Source organism: Bacillus rossius, chromosome 1, assembly GCF_032445375.1.
Source record: "Bacillus rossius redtenbacheri isolate Brsri chromosome 1, Brsri_v3, whole genome shotgun sequence".
Taxonomy (NCBI): domain Eukaryota; kingdom Metazoa; phylum Arthropoda; class Insecta; order Phasmatodea; family Bacillidae; genus Bacillus; species Bacillus rossius.
This window is the reverse complement of record NC_086330.1, coordinates 316,646,673-316,666,757: the sequence shown is the minus strand read 5'-3', so window position 1 is coordinate 316,666,757 and position 20,085 is coordinate 316,646,673. Positions and strand designations below refer to the sequence as shown.

At 35.8% G+C, this 20,085-nt stretch overlaps 1 protein-coding gene across 2 annotated transcripts in view; it reads left to right on the top strand.

The window, feature by feature from the left end:
• The first annotated feature begins 40 nt into the window (after window positions 1–40).
• Window positions 41–20,085, top strand: part of LOC134527937 (uncharacterized) — a 39,522-nt gene continuing 19,477 nt past the window's right edge. Inside the window, exons 1-8 of one of the 2 annotated variants that reach the window (XM_063360981.1) lie at window positions 41–223; window positions 604–747; window positions 7,484–7,777; window positions 11,967–12,089; window positions 13,677–13,817; window positions 15,401–15,565; window positions 18,683–18,757; window positions 19,140–19,229. In XM_063360981.1, the coding sequence (XP_063217051.1) occupies window positions 206–223; window positions 604–747; window positions 7,484–7,777; window positions 11,967–12,089; window positions 13,677–13,817; window positions 15,401–15,565; window positions 18,683–18,757; window positions 19,140–19,229 (1,050 nt within the window). In that variant the 5' untranslated portion in view covers window positions 41–205. The remainder of the gene's footprint in view (window positions 224–603; window positions 748–7,483; window positions 7,778–11,966; window positions 12,090–13,676; window positions 13,818–15,400; window positions 15,566–18,682; window positions 18,758–19,139; window positions 19,230–20,085) is intronic. The other variant, XM_063360982.1, reaches the window with a different exon arrangement.

Sequence of the window (20,085 nt, the reverse complement as noted above, 5' to 3'; positions counted from 1 at the left end):
CTAACATAAATTTTCGTTAATCCAAATATTTTCATTCAATAAGTTTACATTTTCCTTCTTAAATAATATCGCTCAAAGTATATTTACCACATATACTATGTTGCCTGTACTGCTGTACTGAATCTTTTGTTTTCAATAGTTTTGTTTTATTTTGATATTGTCAAGAAGCGGGTTAATTTTGAAATTTTTGAAGAAACTAAGATTGATGGCTTCCAAATATGAGGTAGAAACCTGTAAATGAATAATTGTTTGTGTAATTCCATTCTATTTCAATAACTTTTCCTGCTACTTTTTTTACTACGTACTTTCTAAGCATTGTAATAAGCATGTGCCATTTGCAAAAGCTGATACCAATTATTTATAATATATCTGTTCACAGCAGCTTTTTTAGACATAGATTTCTTATATCACACTTGCTTACTAAAATAAATGCAATTGTCTTAATTGTTTTTATGTTTCTTTCTTTTCTGAGTTTGATTGATTAACAATTTAAAAATTAAAATACTCTAATACTATAAAGCAAAATATTTCTTGTATCCAGCTACTTAAGTATGTATGTTTCCTTTTAAGAATTGTTTATCAATCTTTTTGATTTTTTTTCAGTATGTTTCCGAAGAAGAATTAAACTATATGGTTCGAAAGGTACAAAGGCTTAAAAAGGATCAAAGGGATGAGCAGAAATGGCTAAACTTGAGATCTGATAGCTCTGAAACAAACAAGGAAAGTGTTGGTATCAATCCTGCACAGGTATGTAACTGTGGCTTTAATGTTAATTATAGGGGCTGCTGCTTTTTTTTCCTAAAAAACATAATAAAATCCCAAATGTTGTGTTTTTGAATACTACAGAGGTTCCTCTACATACCTTAAATATTGTGTTTCCAAATTCATACTGGTTTCTAATAAATGATAGTTTATTAGAGTACGTTAAGTAGCCTTTGCAGGGACTTGGCTGCTCCCATTGTGATTTAGGGTAGCTGAGCCTGTTTTCCACGAGAGATTGGCCTGATTGTAATGGCCACTGTACTGTTTACTTGATACTTGGTGCAACTTGATCCTGTGGTTCTCCAGAGATCCTTAGGAATATGTATAGCGTAGATGAGGCTGTTTTCAAACAGACAGGAATGTTTGTCAGTACGGGGCCAAGACTGTTTTCCACCCTAATTTGTTTCCATTTCAAGTGAAAACAATTAGAGGAATGTCTAAATGTTCAAAAACACATTCGGAACTTTATTACTTTGTTGTTACAGAAAAGCCTGACCCTTGCAATTTATTGCTTTAATTATTATTAATGCTATCAATTTTTGTATTTTTTTTTTTCTGTAGTTTGCGTAACCATAAATTAAAGCCATGTATTAGAGCATTGGTTCCCAAATTTTTTTTGGCCAGGGAACCCTATGATCGTCTTTTCTTTTGGTGGAACCGTAACTCCTTCAAAGAAAGTTATTTGACAACTATCGTGCCTGCTTTATATGACATTCGTCCTTACGGAACCTTTGTGACCCTGCCACGGAACCTCATGGTTTCACGAAACACCTTTTGTGAACCGCTGTATTAAAGCTCCTATGTGGCCTTCACAAGATGAACGATAAAATAAGGATGGTGTATGTAGTTTGCATTTTTTACTCCCATCCTGGTAGTAACATTCCACTGTCACATATCTACTGTACAAGTAATTAGATCAGATGCAAGTACATGAGGCAGCCTCATAACAGCAAGGAGGGATGGGAAACATGTGCTAGATGGGAGGAGGCTGGATAAGTCTTGATGGCTACCATGAATTTGAGTGCTCTTTTGTACCACCCTCGCTTTCTTGCCAAGTAACTACCTGGGCACACTTTCAGTGTTAAGAGCTTCAGAAGAATAATACATTTTAAGAGCTGTTCAAGACATCTATTTACTTAAATTTTTTCAAAAATTGTTTTTGGATTGCACTTTCAAGATTTTTTTTTTTTCAAACTCCAGGTACAGTTTTTTAAAGTACCATAGATGCATACATTAAACTTTTAGCTTCAATTCTATGAATTTTAGAATCACCATCAGTCTTATAGCTGCTCTGTACTGTACACCATTTCAGAGCCTTGTGCCTAGAGGCGATACTGCAATAGATGCAGCAGAGAGCATCGGATTTTTTGTTCCACCTCACCAACTCAAATACATCCTTGGCAAGGTGTATTTATTAATGAAATGAAACAACTGAAATGTAAGATTCCGATGCAGTTTCTTCAGAATAAATGTGAAAAAAATATTAAAATGATGATTTTCTTGATAGGGGTGCCCACCACCCATGTGAAGGTTTGAGAGATGCCGGCTGTGCTCTGTCGCTGAACTGTTGCCAGATGCTGCCATTGGAAGCTGGGCTTCAGTTTGCTGCCAGCCACTTGGCAGACATTTGTCGCCTTATCTCCAAACGGCATAACAGCTTTGCCTAGTTTAATCACGGTTCACTTACAGTGCTCTTGGTTAGAGGGCATTCATTTGTTCACCTTGGAGAATATGTGATGGCACACTACAAATGTCTTGGTGATTGCCTACCCAGCCAAGTTGAAGAATCATGATGGCATTGGAGAGGTGAAAGCTGTGGAACTAGATTCTAAACTGATGACCTTCAACAGGGTGTCGGATATTTCGCAAATTATTTTTTTAACAGCAATTATATTTCAGTTTTTTTAAATACTTTGTAAATACTATTTGATGCAATCAACTACTTTTAGTTAGGAATAGAACCTGATACAAAACAAAATAGATAACACAGTTTTGCACAGAAAAAACGAACACCTACGTGATTTGTGACTGTGATTTCAGCGAACTTATTTACATGCAAGTCTAACTGGAGTAGTTACATTGTTTTCCGGTTGACTCTTATTGAATTTGTATTTTCGTAGGTGCACTGGCTTAAACTATAAGAGTAATGTTGTGCCACCATTGTGAAAAGTAGTTAAAATAAAAAATCCTTCCAACATAGCACCGAAACAAATGAAATGTGACATTTATCATTAATAAAATTGACTTGCTGCACACTACTGTGAAAATATAATAGACTGATTTGTATACCAATAGAGAATAGAACACGTTTCTTTTTAAATTTGAGCCAATATAATGTTTAAAAGAAATGTGCAATGTTTCCATTGTGCAATTTTTATCATGTAGATCAGTATTTTGCATATTTATGTTAGAATATAAATTTTAATGAGCACAACTAAACCATGCGTAGAGGTAATGTGGGAGTCGTAACAATTAATTTTTAAAGAAAACATTTATAACATCAAAATAGCAATTCCTTTCCTTTAGTCACCTGCCGTAAGTATGAATATTCCTTACAGTACATGTCCCTGACAATGAGCCAATAGGAGCGGGCCAAGGCAGGAGTATTTTAATTTTATCCTTTCGCGATGAGTCTAGTTATCTTTGTCCGTTCCTGCAAGCTGAAGAAAGTGATTGTTATTATAATAATTCAATAAAGACAAAGCCTTATTAGTTGAAATAATTTTAAAAAAGCTACAGTTTATTATTCTGTAACAAAAATATGTTTCACGGAATCAGCATTAGAAGTTTCAGCATGATGATAAACAAGCTTCGCTAATTGTTTACTTGGTGATAGCATGTAAACTACTAATTTTTATATTTTGAACGCAAATATGATGCCTCATGTCTTGCATGTATCCATTCTTGGGGCCTGCAATCACACAGCAATAATTATTGTATATCAATTCCAGTATTGGAGTGGACAGTCTCTGTTATGATTGAATTCAGATTGTTCATACACAATAACATTTGTGTCAAGCTATTTTTAGTTTATTAAGGTTTCAGATACAACAATAACCCTGCACACCATAGTGAAAAATGGTAATGCAAACGGCCAGAAACAAGTGCAGACTTGCAATGCCCTACTTAAATATATTTATATGAAACATAGCACACTTAAAGTTCTGCACATAACACAATATGAATTACAACTCCAAAATAAGTACATTACAAATTCATTACATTTAAGGGATAGCAATGTGTCTACACATTGATAGTTAATGAATACCCAATTGAAAACTATTGAACACATGTAGACTTAGCTAGAAGGTGCGTGGCACAGTTCTCGTACCTATCTTCTCATCTTACCTGGTCGTTACATCTTCATACATGAACAGTGGAAACAAGTATGAACATTTAAATGAACCCAATCACAAAGCTCGGTATTACAAAAACTGACTAACAAAGCCATGCATGACCATAAGCGTGTTTTGACAACTGTAAAGGTCTTCAAACAGAACGGCACAAACTATATCTATTTGGAGGGCGTATAATCAAGACAAATTAGGCCGGAAGGGTAAAATGACAGTCACCTGTGGGTGTGCACGGAATAAACTAGGTACTTGAAGTACACTTCGAGCTACAAACGCACACTAAATCAATACCACAATTTCCAAGAGCGTCATATTTAATTTGAAATAAGTCCACAAAATTAAAATTGTGCTACCACAGCGCTACCCACATAGGAACATCAAGGAAAGTACTAACGAGATCAATCCCTGGCGAAGCAAATGATTATCCTAGCAATGTGATGCCCACAGAACAAGAAAACAAGAACGTGCACCTGATCTCTTCCCTTTAAATACCTGCGGGACTTCAAACCCACACATTTGCAGATCTCATCCAACAAGCCAAAGGGAGGGTAGGACTGCCAGGTAGTAGACAACTAAACAAGAGGAAATGACACGTCCCGGGCAACACATTGATCGCAGAATGCTGAAATCGAGTGGCTTCTTTCAATTTCAATTGAGTAGCAGAACTAACCTTATTAGTTTTATGTATCATTTTTAAAATTTAGCTTTTATTGGAGACAAACTACAGGTTCTTTAAAAGTTTTAACATATTTATTTCAGTAATTCAAATTCCTTGAATGATAACACAAACAAAATTTGCAGACATTAAAAATATTAACAAAAAATATGACATAAATTTCAAGCATAAACAACAGCCTAATCACAACAAAATATCAAGACCTACCTTATAATAATAGCAAACAAATTATTATTTGTACAAAACTTTCAAGTCCACACTCAACAATTACACCCAAAAGTGTACAAAAGCGAGTGGTTTTTTTTACGACCTATGTATGTACTGCCGTCGTCCGGGGTCTCGGGCTCGAGTCCCGGTGCGGCTCCTAGTGGGAATGGCTGTTGTCGGTGTAGTGTTTCCGGGTGGGCGCCAGACTAGCTCCGTTTCTAGTCGATAGGTGGGTCGTGGGGTCGGTTGCCCTGCGTGGCCCACTAGGACCGTCGGCGGTGTTGCGTGGGATATGAGGAATTCCCTACTTGGTGGTGGTTGGGAGTCGTATGGTTAATTGATTAGGCGCTGAAGTAATGCAACAAATGACGTGCGTCGTTTATTCATGCGACTGTGGGTTTGGTGTAATACCGTTGATTACACACCATGTCGTACAGAGGGTGACGTCACACAATACAGAAGTTACACAATTACACAAAGTTAGTCTGAAAAGTTACGTAATAAAGGCGTGGCACAAGTTTACAAAAAATGTTACGTGATGGTGCGTTGCACAAGTTTACTGAATGTTACGTGGTGGCGCGTCGCACAAGTTTACTCAAGAATGTTCCAGGTTCAAGGCGTCGCACAAAATTGCTAAATGTTACGTATTAGCGTGGCACTAGGCGGTTCTGAGCCTGGTTACCCAAAAGAGGGGTGAGGGCGATTGGAGGTGGCCAATCCCGTATATCAATGTCTCAAGGCGGTGTTCGCGTCCACTGTAGTGGAGCGCGGACCGCAGCTAAATTCGTCCAAGTTCCCTTACGGGGTGGTGTCAGCGCCGGGGCGACTAGTTTTAGTTCAAGTTCTGTGGTTCGGGAGGCGGCCCGTGCCGTATACTGAAAACTACCCCGCAGACCAAGTGTGGTGCAGGTGGTTTTAAAATTTATGCGGCCGGATTAAGTCCTGGACCGAAAATTGGACCGGGTACGCACGGAGAGATTAGTAAAAAGAGGTTTCGAGGAAGTGACTATAATTACCAGAAGTGAGTTCAATGCAGACAATGGATGATGTCTCTCCGTGGGACGTGCGTCCGCCCCGGTCCACGAGTCACGCTGTACTGGCATGATGTCATGGCGTCCGGCCGAGGCTCGGTGTCCCTCGCGCCAGGGTTGACCTCATTACGTTATTTTCTAATGTAACACATTAATAAGAGATTTTAAGGGCGCTAAATTCCTACATTAATTATTAAGGCTAAATTAACATTACTCATCCCTTCTACAACTTAAAGTTAGTATGTTTACGAATTATGTCCTTTAAATTATACGTCACACCAGAGACTGTTCGTCTCTTGCCGGACTGCTCCGGTGGGGGGTAATAACGAAACACAAGGGGTTAATAATTATGTCACATGGGTTAATTAACTAATCTAGGCAGAAGGCCGCCAGGGGGACACTCACACACGTATCGACACATTTACACACGTGAGTGCCCGGACACTCCTACGTCGCACTTTCGTTAAGCGAACGTTTAATTTATACGTAATATTGTTTATATTCTGTGTGTGTTTTATCAACGTGGTCGGCTGTAATGTCGGTCTGTTTATTATGGGGCCGGGTTCTACCTTGGCTGCTGGTGGCTCGCCTGACGGGTGGGCCATGACTAGGGGCGCGTTCCGTTAGCGGGGTTGAATACTGGCGGTTGCAGGTCGGGCTTTAGGGTGGCCTTCGGTCGGACGACGTCAGTACCTTTCCTTTCAGTTCAGAATTGGTGTAAGTTTAGTTATTCACAAAAACTTACTATGCCACCTGTACTTACAAGAGGTATTATTACCAAAGCAGGTTTTAGTTTGTAACATTCACAGACAATCAATTTTTACAGCTTAATATCATTACTGTGAGTGATATGTTTGCATACTCCCAAGGTCCATGCTTTTAACAGCCCTGCATACCCGGGCACACATATGGTGTGCAGAGTTTCAGAAGAAACCTTGCAAGTCATTTTCAACATTTATGGTGCCATCAACATATTTTTAATTTTTTACACATAAATTGATAGAAAACTACAGAATTTATGAAAATAAAATTGTGTATGCTTGTATTTTACTAGACAATTATTTAAATGTCATTGGCTAGCTCGAATTGAATTTTATAAGATTTGTTTCTGTTGTATCGTGGGTTTTTTTGTACACTTAGCCAATAAATACCCATTAGCAACTGCATAATCAAATCACATTCAACCAGTGAAGACTGAAAATAGTACCGCCAGTGCAGGCTGCATTGAACAAATGACTAAGTTTTAACCACTATGGAGTCTGGCAGATTGTTTACTGAACCAGCAAAATTTCTGAGTCTGTAACCATATAAGTTAAATTTTTTAATTGAGAATCATATTTTTAATACAAAGATAGCCATGTTCTTGTATTTCAGAAACTCATCACCAGCTGAAATAAATTATGTTTTGTAGCTCATGTACTTGTTTTATACAGTGTAATTTTGTTCTCGTGTAGAATCTGTGCAGTGAAAGCTTGGAGAAAAATGGAAGATCATCAGGGGACCTTCGTGAGATGCAGTCCAGTGCACCTGTCAGTCAAGGGTTGTCCCCCGAAGAGGGGTTCTCCATTGACGCTGACTGCATCAGGCTGTGTAGGCTGGAGATATCAGCAATCCTGGATGGCATGATGCTCCTAATGGACAACTTGCCTGTCCCTGAGGATGATAAGGACCTCGCCAGGCGGATGCTCAGGTCTTCTGAGTTCACTGTCATGTTTACAAGGAACTACTTGTATCAGCTGCAAAGAAATGTAAGTTGTAGTTTTCTGACAAGTGAGTTTATGTGTTGTGAGACCTTTGTGATACTAACTTGTAGGCCTGTCAAACATGACTTATAAAATATAACTAATATGCTTTACCTGTCATTCTAGACTATTTTTTCTGTTATTAAGTAAAAGAAACAGGCCTTAAAACTATGAACAAAAAAATTAAAAATTTATGAATGTAATATATACATACCGTGTTTTATTGTATAATGGTCGCACGCGCGTAATCGTCGCAACCATATTTTAGGCTGTCAAAATTGGGATAAAAAAACTTCTTGCGTAAACGTCGCATGATGTTTTTGGTCCCGCTAGTAGATGCAGAGCGCTTTGTGTAGGTATCTTTTCCATATAAAACGATGTATTTTAAAGTAGAAATCTAATATTTATTCGGTCATTACCACTTACTTAATAAATTAACTGAAAAAAACGAAGTTGTTTGACGTGTAAATTTTCTTATAAAGACGTTTTTAAACGTTATTTCCTTTATCTGATCATCTGCGTCGCCGCGGGGTAGGTATAATCTAAAATTTAATTTCGATCATTACCACTTATTTATTTAATTAACGGAAATACAAAGTTGTCTGACGTGTAAATTTTCTTTTCAAGACTATTTAAATGGTATTTCCTTTATCTGATTGTCTGCGTTACCGCGGCGTACCGCTTATAAAAATGTAGCCAGCGCATCATTCATGTTTGGTTATGTTGCTTCCCGTATAGAGCGCGCGCACGTAGTCGAATATCGATATCTCGCCGATTGGATGCAACGTGCACTCTCTGTCAGGTGCTCAGTTAACTACATTTGATAGCCCGCATTCTTTCGTGGCAAGTGTGTACTACGACACGTTAGATCACGTCAGATTCAAGTGGCTTGCGTTCGCGTTAGAGTTTTGGTTTTTCTATTTAAAGTTGAAGAAAGGTTTTTGTTTAAGGAATTATTAATATAGATTGTTTGGCGTGCTCTTTTATACTCCACCTTTTTTTACATAAACATACTTTCCATGAACAGGTTTTGTTTTTATGAATAACTTTACCTAACAAAAATTTTTTTTTCTGCATAATTGTTGCACCCCTACTTTTAAAACTTGATTTTAGAATAAAATGTGCGACGATTATACGAGAAAACACGGTAGTACTAAGTTTTAACACAATTCTTTGGACCTACATCATTCCAGTGTTTCACTGTTTGTCATGAAAAAAAATTCAATAATGCAAAAATAAGAAACCCTGGTCAACACAATAGTAAAACTAAACTGGTATTTTTGACATCAAGGTGACGTCAGCACAGACAAACACAGACAAACTTTAGATATCAAATAGCACAATAATTCTGGGGAAAGAATTTAGTTTTGAAAAATAATAGCACAGACAAACACAGTGGACTAATGACGAAGAGACAGTTTCAACAAGATCAGTAAATGCAGGCAGACTGCAAACCTGGACAACACTGCAAACATACGAACACAACTATGAAAATAAACAGGTATTATGGACAACACAACAATGACAACACCGACAAACACAGTTGGCTTCCTATGATATTTGCCACTATTTTGTCATGGGAAGCCTACTGTGTTTGTCGGTGCTTTCGTTGTGGTGTTGTTCATAATACCTGTTTAGTTTCATCGTTAGGTCCATCTGTTCGCTGTGTGGTCCAGGGTTTCTTATTTTTGCGTTCTTGAATTTTTTACATGACAAACAGTGCATAATCTGCAATTCCATATGTCCGAAGAATTTTATTAAATCAAAATTCCCAGTGGCATGAATCATTTAAAGAATGTAGTACTAAGTTATTTTCTTTTGCAATTAGTTATTGTGAGCTTTTTCTTTATTTTTGTTTACATGTATTTATAGTAGACATCCGATAATCCGTCATGTTCGGGATTTGCAGGTGCCAGATAACTCAAAGTTCTGGATTATCATGTGGTAGCTCTCGCGATCATCAAGCACAAAGTTTAGAGTAAATTAATAGTTAAGATGGTGTTTGGCAGCAAATATTGTTTTGCAGGAACTTAAGGTTAAACATTTCAACACAAATACAGGCCAAAACTATTTTTCTGTCAGCAACTGCAGAGTTCTACTGAAGAAACACAAACCGCAGGAACCCTCGTAATTAATCCTGGACAGAATGCTTCTGACTACCACTTAAGTGTGTACTGTAAATGCAGTTTTGACCTTTGCTAAATTTTATAGGGGTAAGATTAATTCTGCTTATTTGGTTTAAGTCCGTACATTCCTAGCTAGTGCCAGACCATTGGGCATTATGATCTGTTGGATGCCAGACTATCGGATGTCTACTATACATATTTTTATTTGTCAGTCTTGGTACCATGTAGTACTAGTATTATAATTTATAAGTGTAGCTACATTTTAAAGGTGAACTTATTACAGTGTTGTCTATTATGAAGCATTTTTTTCTTCAAAATTCTATATAACAGGCTGTTATGCAAATTCTTAAAACTTTTATCAGAATTGTTTTTTTCGTTGTTAATCTATAATAGTATAATATAAATATACAGCACCAATAAACATAAACAGTTCTAAAATTTGTACGAAGAATCTTTGGCTCTCTGCTTTAAGTATATACAGCTTAAATGAACAAAATAATTTTTAACAGTTACCATATTTATCCGCATATGGGTCGCATATTTTAAGCAGAATTTTAGTTCAAAAAAGTGTAAATTCTTATGCAAATTAATAACTTTGGGTAAAAAAAAAATCATAATTGCTGTGTGTCTTGAGGATGTGTGTAAATAACTCTACCGTATTGGTTTTTAATAAGTTTGTTAAACACAAGTATAAATTGTTTAGTTCAAATATTTGTGCAGTGTGAGAAAGGCACTCACTATGAATGGCGCCATTGTGCTCGTCTGTGCCTGTCGCTCAGCTGCAGCTGGTGCCGGCGATTGACGTGATTTGCTGGGGTGGCACTCAGCTAGAGAAGAGTAAATCTAAAAATAAACTAGTCTGTTGGTGTGAGTGTGTGTGGTCATGTGGGGGTGGTGATGGTTCTCCCTTTCCCCTCCATACTTGTAAGTGTCCTTGAACTGGCACAATCTCCACGTGTCTATTTAGACAGGTTTTTAAGACACAAATGTGACCCAACATAATTGTATTTTGCATGAGATTCCTCAGCTTTCAAATGCAACATTTCATGACAAAACTACAGCCATCATGCTTTGAAAGCCGCACTTCAAAGCCCGGCTTTTTACGTTCTTCAGCTCTCGCGCATTCCTCGCTGACTGTAACGTGTGTGCTAGTTTTTATAAAAGAAACTGACAAGAAAGGGTAGCTTTCTGCCGGTTTTTTTTTTTTTCTATTCTGGAAGAAGACTGGTTTTAAAAAATAAATTAGCTGGGAAGGGATACAGGGTGGTCTTTTGTTATTAGGAGGGGTCGTAAAGCAGTAGGGGAGAGGCTGAGAAATGTGGGCTGGCCTCACTCCCTTCTGCACAGTAACAAAACAGCACAGAAAGCAGACTTAAAAAGAGGATCCAGGGTTAACACCAGTGCGTATTTCTTACTCACTAATAAGCTGAGACTGAAAAAAAACTTCACTTGTACTCTACTGTAGACAGATAAATGGTGCGGCTCATACTTGAGGGCGACTCTTGTATTATTGTTGTATTTTTATGGCCCAAATTATAGCTGCGACCCATATGCAGGGGTGACTCTTCTGCGGATAAATACTGGTATTTGTACGTTATAAAATCTTACATACTCTTCAGTACATATATCTTGTAATTGCATACCCTTGGTAAAATGACCAAAGAAGTGCGGAGAATTGGGGTGTTGGGTGATTTTCTAATGTAAACATACTAGTGCAAAGGATAGGCATTTTGAATAATGCCCAAAGTTTTTCCCCACAGATGGTAAAGTTGTGGGTAGCCTTGAATTGAAGCCTGGAGGTAAGGCAGATGGGAAAGAGTTACACCTTAATTTCAGTAAAATCCTGTTAAGAAGTTTCTCAAGGTACTTAATAGCAAAGAAACTTTATTGAAAAGTTAAGTATTGAATCTATTTTTAGGTCAAGTAAAAAATTTTGTAAATTTATTATGCAAGAAAATTGGGATTTTTTAAAGAAGATAATTCTGTAGTCATTCATCCATTGGTTTTGCATTTTTTTTTTCTTTCCCCCAAAAATATTGTACATCTTACGTTTTAATAATAATGCCCAGGAAACAGAGGTGAAAGAACGACAGAATTTGTTACTGTTGTCCCCACACCACCATTTCAATCATCTGAACAAGTTCCATCAGAAACTGGCAGCTGCTTATCGTGACGTTCTTCATGCTGTTCAGGTAAGCTGTGCCAAAAATTTTTAAAAACTTCATCGTTAAGTCAAGTTATTATCTGTGTGATAAGCATGTTTTATAGTGAAGTACATAATCTTGTAATAGTGTTAGTTAGATTAGTAAGTTGAGTGTTTAAACCACAGTGGCCAAACCTTTTTCAATCAAGGTACTCTAACCATGAATTTTCCAAATAGCATATATTTTTTACACGTGTTATATTTTTTCTGGGTTAAATTTATTTTTACCTTTATAATAAAAATAAAGCATTTTATTTGATAGTATTCAATAAAGGTTATGGTGAGAATTAATATGAAATACTTTCATAAAGTTTTGGTATGTGATTATGCTTTTTTATTATTTGTCAAAATCTTGCAGTACACTTTCAGATGTTTCACAATGTGAAACAGCAAAATTGTTGGAAATTACAGGTTTATACTGCCTGTACTATAGTGTTTAATGTATATTTTACTTATTATAACTTAACTTGAGAGTCCTTGTAAATAGTTATTACAATTTTTATATCATGTTTCAAATACTTATTGTTATAATAAATGTACTAAAAATGAATTTTGGATATTATATTTTCATTTTCACTGCCAATCTAATGACACGGAACCAACAATAATGTATCACGTGTTACAATACTTTTAAAATGGAAAGTTTTACGTATGTTGACATAATGTGACATTGGTCTAGGAAAGATTCTATGACACAAAATATAGTATGTTTATAAATTATAAATATACGAATCTTGGCAAAATTTAGTACGAACTATTTGTGATATAAGATTTTCACTCTGGTCTGAGTATTAATTTCTGTTCTCTTAAATTTTTTAAATTTATTAAAAGCCCAATTTAAACATTTGCTCAAAAAAATATCTAACAACCATGTTATTGGCTAGCAAAATTTTACTGGATAGAGAAAGCAGTTGTTAAAAATAATTTATAACTGAGCATGTTTATAAGGATAAATACATGTCTGTAAAATAGCACCCAATGACTTTGCTAAAGTAGACAATTTCCAGGCATCCTCGATTCATAAATACTATGTACATAATAGCTTTTTATGGTTTTGGTCAATGATGGGTTAGATTTTGTCGCTGTAATTAAAAAATTCTAATCTACTCAAACTCTTAGAGGGATATTTTTTAATAATAACTTCACAAGTCTTCCTAGCTGTTAAAAATAGCTAGGTAGTACCTGCAACATTAATTAAATTGCAGAAAACATTGCTTCAATTGCTATAAATAACCAACGGATAAAAGCTAAAGAAAATCCTTTAGCCAGTGTGAGAAAGTAATACCTACCTGGTTGTAAAAGCTCAACCCATTTTATCTCCCAAATACTGTAGGTTTTAATTTAGCAATTAAAAAATAACTGTTTCAAAATGAATGACAGCATTAGGTTTTGAGTAACAATTTAATGTACATTGTAATTACACAACTATTTTTTCTTCTACTTATATCATAATTATAACACTAAATAAGAATCTTGTGGAAGTTTGAAAATTGCAGACAAAGTTTTTCTTACAGCTTTATTTAATGATTATGTTTATACACATTTATAAAATGGGTTCCATTTGGTGAATTTTCAGGTCTACTTACGCCATATACCTAAAACCGTTGCAAGTGCTTTGCCTGGAAAGTTGAAAGGATTACTGGCTCACATATGCCACTTGGAGATGGCTCATGACAACCTGGATGTTCTAGTTGATGAAGACAACATTTCTTCTGAAGTAAGGCTGTATAACTATAATTCTGTGCGTTACTAGCTAAGAATGTTAGCAAGATGGAAAATTAATTTAAATGCCAGAGATAGCTTGCTTGCCCTTCTCTGCTTTTGACACATTGCTGACAAAGATGGTCATTACAGCCACGCACTGGCAAATACTTCCATTGCTAGTCTTTTGAGTTTCGCAAGTGGGAAATGTGAAGAGGGGGATGTTACTGGGAGGTGATTGGTTTTCTGCGAGTGTTCCATTTTTACCCCACCATCCATCTCATTTCCTCTTGTTCATCCTTGAAGCTGGCAGGAATGACAGGTGTGTCACTGCGCTGCTATTCGTCCTTCCTTTTGTGACAGATTAGGCAGTGTATTTATTGGTTATAAAATATTAAATTTGTAGTAACAAAGCTGAAATATTTTAACACTCAGTGAGTGTTGTTACCGTTAAAATTATATCCGAGGTGTGACAGGTACAAGTCATTATCAATGTGAAAAAAAATAGTAAAGTGATGGTGATTGGAAAAATTGTGCCACACCTTTAAATAAATTGTATGCATTTCAATAAATTTGACTTTCTTTAGTAACAAACAGTTAAAATTAGGGATGGGCCAATCAAATTCTCAATATCTCAAATACCATCATATCCTTTGTATTTGAAGGATTCTATATTCAAGGAAAAATATTAGAAGAAATAGAGTATATTAAAAAATTTAACACTGATAACCTCTGAAATTTACTAGGTCAGTTGTTTTCTTTATACCTATCCTCATACCATTCTCCAAGGTATGGTACTTTAAATGTGTAATTATATAAATAAAATTACAATATATATTTATTTAGGAAACTTAGTTGGTGAAACAACTATTAAAAGGGGTTCGAATGCGAGATTCGTATTCGAGAAAGTTGGGATTTGACTCATCACTAGTTATAATTTTAATAGGCATGCATGTTATTTTAAAATGCAGATAAAAATTAATATTACCGTCAAAATCAGCAAAGTACTGATCTGTGGCACTGCACTTAGGGATGTTGGCTTGTAATAATCGTCACTTATACAAAGACCTGGCTCAATCTTAGCTATGGAGCTGCTTGATTACCATGAGGTTTATGCTCATTGAAGATTGATACAAACATTTGCAATATAAGAAAATAAAATATTTCTTATTAATAAATACATACAATTAAACAAATACAAATGACTATTTCTATCTGCACCTGGCTCGTCGCCTGCTTCCCGTGGAGAATTTGATTGCAGCTGTGCTGCGATCACGTATCCTCTCAGCCAGTGGAAATTCAAATTTGCGCTCTACTGTTTGCGCCTGTAACTTTGCAGGGTTTCGTTTCCGGACATATGTTCCTACGTGTGTGTGTGGTTTTTTTGTATGGTGATGTGTTTCTGTTTTTGAGGGGATGTGTGTTACTGTGTCTATGTTTTGTGTGAGTAACCAAAACTGTGTTTAACATGCATAAAAGATTGAGTCTAATTTAATCATGTAAATAGTAAAACCAGGTCTTATCCAGAGTATTCAAAGAAATGAATAAAACTTAAATTTAGAACTTTTTTTTTAAATTCCTATGTTATTTGATGTGCAGGTGATGATGGAGAAGTGTGAGAAACTGCTGGCATTGGGCTACAAGAAGAAAGAGGATTCAGAGAAACGTGTGCGTGCTTCGTACCACGGCCCAAGAGTCGGATGCAAAGATCGTAAGAAAAATCGCTCCAAATTAAAAATAAAGAAACCAGTTATGAAAACCAAGGTAAGAACTATTTTTATCTAAAATTATGTTTTATATATTGTAATAAATTAGTGTTGAAGGTTTGTGCATTTTTAAACTTCATATAATTCCCATTTAATTATTCAGTCTTCTTGTAACCCTCATTTTACATGAAGCTAATGTAAGCATATGGAGACTAGCATATGGCTCCTTAATTAAGGGCTATGCGACTGACAAAGTCCAGCTTAATGATAGCAGTTTGCGAGGTTTGAGACGATGTTACAGTGCTCAAAAGCACTGCATTCCAACTCATTGCTCATTAAAATGACATTAAGGAAGTGTGTTTGGGACTGAACCATCTGAGTCGTGCCTCACCACATGTGGTGCATGTTAGCTACATCCCAGAGGAGAAAATGACATAACCCTCTGCTTGTTCAGAAGCCCGTGAATGAACGCAAAAGTGTGCGAACGTTCCTAGCTTCCTGTTGTAACCTCCTGTCTGGTTCCGGGGCAAGCAGTGTGCCAGGAAAGCAATCACAGTGTGTCGCTTCAGTTTTCCGGACTTGTTATTCATTTCACTTAAATTAATAATCTTTATTTTCCCAAGAACTATTCCATTTTGATTTGTTGTTTGGCCTGAATTTTGTTTCAATCATCATTTAAACTGTATTATAATTTTTCCACTATCATGTTTGGTTTTAACTATCTGTGATTTTTTACTTATTTCTGTGTAATTATTACTCTCTGCAAGATGCAGCTTAGTGTCATTATTCACCGCATTCTTTTGATATACTTCAAGATAATGAATTTATTAATTATGTGTTCCATCAGCTTCCATTTCAATTTCACTAGAAAATAGTTTTTTTTTATTAAGCTCTCTGTTTTTGGTATTGTATTATTTATAAGATTTATTATTTATTTTAGAAGCGGTGGCAGATACAGTATTATTATTTTTTTGGAAAATTGGAGGGGGGGGGGTTGTGTGTGTTTGTATTTAAAAGGAAAAAATTAAATTTGAACACATGTATTAAAAAAAATTGTGAGGTCTTTGGACTAGTGTGCAACGGCTCCTCGCGAGCCACTGATGCTGCTGGAAAGATAACCACCAAGCTTGATCATTTAGGGGATGTAAAAATCGTGCCTGATGCAATTAACCCAAGAGGTGCGTGAGGTGTCAATCCTCCGGAAACCTGAGCCAGTTCTGGAGGGAAGCCAGGGAGATGGCTACCTGTAACAAGACCCTACTGATCCTTGGACAGAAGGCATGATTGCCAGGTCTCTCTTCCTGCGGTTATGGGTCTTCCTTGTATTAATGGCACATATGGGCTTCTCACACAGTAACCTACTGTCTTCACTGATTTTTTTCTAATTTTTTAATAACTTTGGGGGGGTGGGGGAGGATATATGTTCCCCCTTGCATTTGCGACTGTTTACAAGGGTTATTAGAAACATTTTTAAAGGATAAATGGAAACACATGTTTGATACATTGCAAAGTTACCTAGAATTTTCTTGAAAGATATTTTTTGAAACAAAGCCTAGAAGGTTGCATATTGTCAGATGGCTCACACATATATGAACAAATCTAGTGAATAATTTACGCTTGTAGGTTTAAGTCTGTGCCTGGTACAGATCTTTCCTTTTAAAGGTTCTGACTTTTAAAACTAAATAAAACCAGAACAAGAAATCTATTTGAACTTGCGTTTTACTTTTGAAATCAACCTTTTTTTTTTAAACTGAACATGTTCATAAACCATTAAGCCCATTTAGGCAAGCATTTCCTACCAGGAAAAGTTTTTCCCAATATTTCTTATAAAAGGGGAGTTGAAATATTTTTTTCAAGTTTTCCACCCTGCTCGGGGCATGAATTCTAGTCTCTGGCCCACAGCAGTTGGATTTAGAAGTGTGATGGAAGATTACTAAAAGTAAATGGTAACCAGTGCTCCTAAAAATAGTTAGTCTAAATGCTAACATTTCAGTTGTCCTTCCCAGTGACAAAGGAAGTTGTCGCGCCCAGTGTAGAGCTACTAAGCGGGTGTAATGTTTTTCTGATTGGATTGGTAATCTATATCACATTCTAGAACTTGCATTATGTGTTTGGTTACTATCTAGGTTAGTATGTATGGAAAAAGTTACAGTTTTTACTTCAAAATAGTTTTTTGGGTATTTGACTTATTTATTTTGGTTATAGTATGGCTGCTTGACTTAAAAATGCTTTAGGATTATTGACAGATGTGTAAACTGGTATATGTTGTATGAAATTATTTATCTCTTGTTTTCATTGTTTTGCTGTCATTGTTACATTTATTATGCTATTCCATTCTATCAACGTCACTCAGACTATAAAAAACCCTGAAAATACACATTCAGATAAGCATCATATATGTATTCTCTCTGTGAATCCAAAACAAGAGCAGGGCTCATCCGTGGCCTTGCGTGCTAAGTGAGAGATTTCAAGTGGTAATGGTTGGCTCTCAGCCTCCAGCAAGACTCATTCTTTTGAACACTGAGTACATTGAAATCCCCTAGTACCTGTTGCCATAAACTGTCCTATGCAAAACTTAGCGATCCTGCACTGTCGTATAATTGCACTGTCGTATAATTGCACTGTCGTTTAGTCTTTTGCATTCTTCGCTAAAGTTGGTTATGCCCAAACTTGTAAAATTTCAATATATATGAAGTTTCTTAGTTTCTGGGTTGCAGCTGCATCCAAGGCGAATGTATCACCGATGTTTCGGTCGACGTTGCAGTCGCCATCATCAGGGTAGAGTTACCTACTGAGGTTATTACAAGTTCTCCTACCTTTTAATACTCTCGGCTGAGAGTGGGAGTGTTTTCCAATTGGGTGCAGCTGGTTGGCCCGGCAGCTGATTGGCCAAACCAACAGGCCAACCAGACGAAAGGAAGGCTGTGATTGACCCACAACTGCACTATATATAGTTTAGTGGTATGCAGATTAAAATTTTATCATTGTCCGTGCAGGGTTTTATTTTTAATATCCACATATATATTGTGTGTTAATTTATGTAATGTTACAACTGTAATTATACTATTTATGATAAATGTGAAGTAATATGTATAACAAATTTTAATGTGTACTAGAGTTGGCATTTATAAGATGTTATATATTATACCAAAATAAATTTTTAGTCTTGATGCAGGAATTTCCTGTGACAAGAAATCTGAGAGATAAAAAGTACCCTGATAGAAGTACTTCCTCTGCCAGGAATGAAGAGGTAAGCGAAAATTAAAAATTTAAAGCATCAGTAACATAGTTCTACCTTTTTTTTTTTTTCTGGTAATCTTAGAGGTGGTTAGGTTTTGAATACATGTTCTGTCAGCCTCCAGTTCTTTAATGAGTTACAAAAAAAATGTTTTTCTAAACTGATTTTATATACGTTTCCCTCTCTAATTTATCTTTAGACTCTTGTTGGAAGTCCAAGTATCTTCTGTCTAAGCATTCTGGAAATAATTTTTATCAACATTCCCACAATCTAGGTGTTTCTTTAGATTTTCTATACAATAATACATATAAATGTTTGTGTATATTATAGTTGGCACTCATAAGATTGATATACTTTAATTTTATACAATAATAACACTTCAGCTTTCGTGCAGGAATCTCCTGGAACAAGAAATCTGAGAGGGAAATTGTGCCTTTATAGAAGCACCTCCTGTACCAGGAATGAAGGCTCTGTAAATCAAATGGTAAGCAAAAATGAAAAATCAGAGTATCTTTACTTACCGAGTTCTATTTATTTATTTTTTTGAAAAATTATTAAGTGTGGTTTCAACTTTCTCTGTATTTTAAATGCCTGGCAGGTCAAAGGAATGTTTAGAGTAATAAGGGCTTTAATTTAATTAGGAGTTCTTATATTATTAACTTGATGGAGATCTTGAAGATATCTTGAAGATAAGTTATTAAGAGACTACCGGACAAAGGAGTCGAATGCTCATCTGATTTCTGGGAGCTTGCCACATGGGGAAATATCCATACATCCCACCTGAGAAAAATAGTAGTTTTTTATACACACACATGTGCGTGCACAGACACACACACGCTCGCTCACTCACTCACTCACTCACTCACTCACTCACTCACTCACTCACTCACTCACTCACTCACTCACTCACTAACTCACTAACTCACTAACTCACTCACTTACTTACTTACTTTCAAAAATACATTTTCTGAATAGCATACATCCAGTTATATTATAATTTGTAATATATAATTTTCTTTGATTTCAAGTTATTGTTTGTTAGTCTGTAATGGATAGGGACAATATTTTTTGGTGAATTCCGATAAAACCGAAATAACACCAAAAATCATGTCAGTACACCAAAATTTAAGTTATTACATCATAAAGCACCAAAATGCAATTAAAATCATGTAACTAATAATCATTTTCAATGAAAACTTAACATTGATGACAAATGCCTAATCTTTAAAATATTAAATACAGTGAAAAATATTTTTACCATATTGTTTGTACCACAATTTAATAAAAATGATTGGAAAAGGTTTTTCTTTTTTTATCTTTCAACTCTTATTAGTTATTCA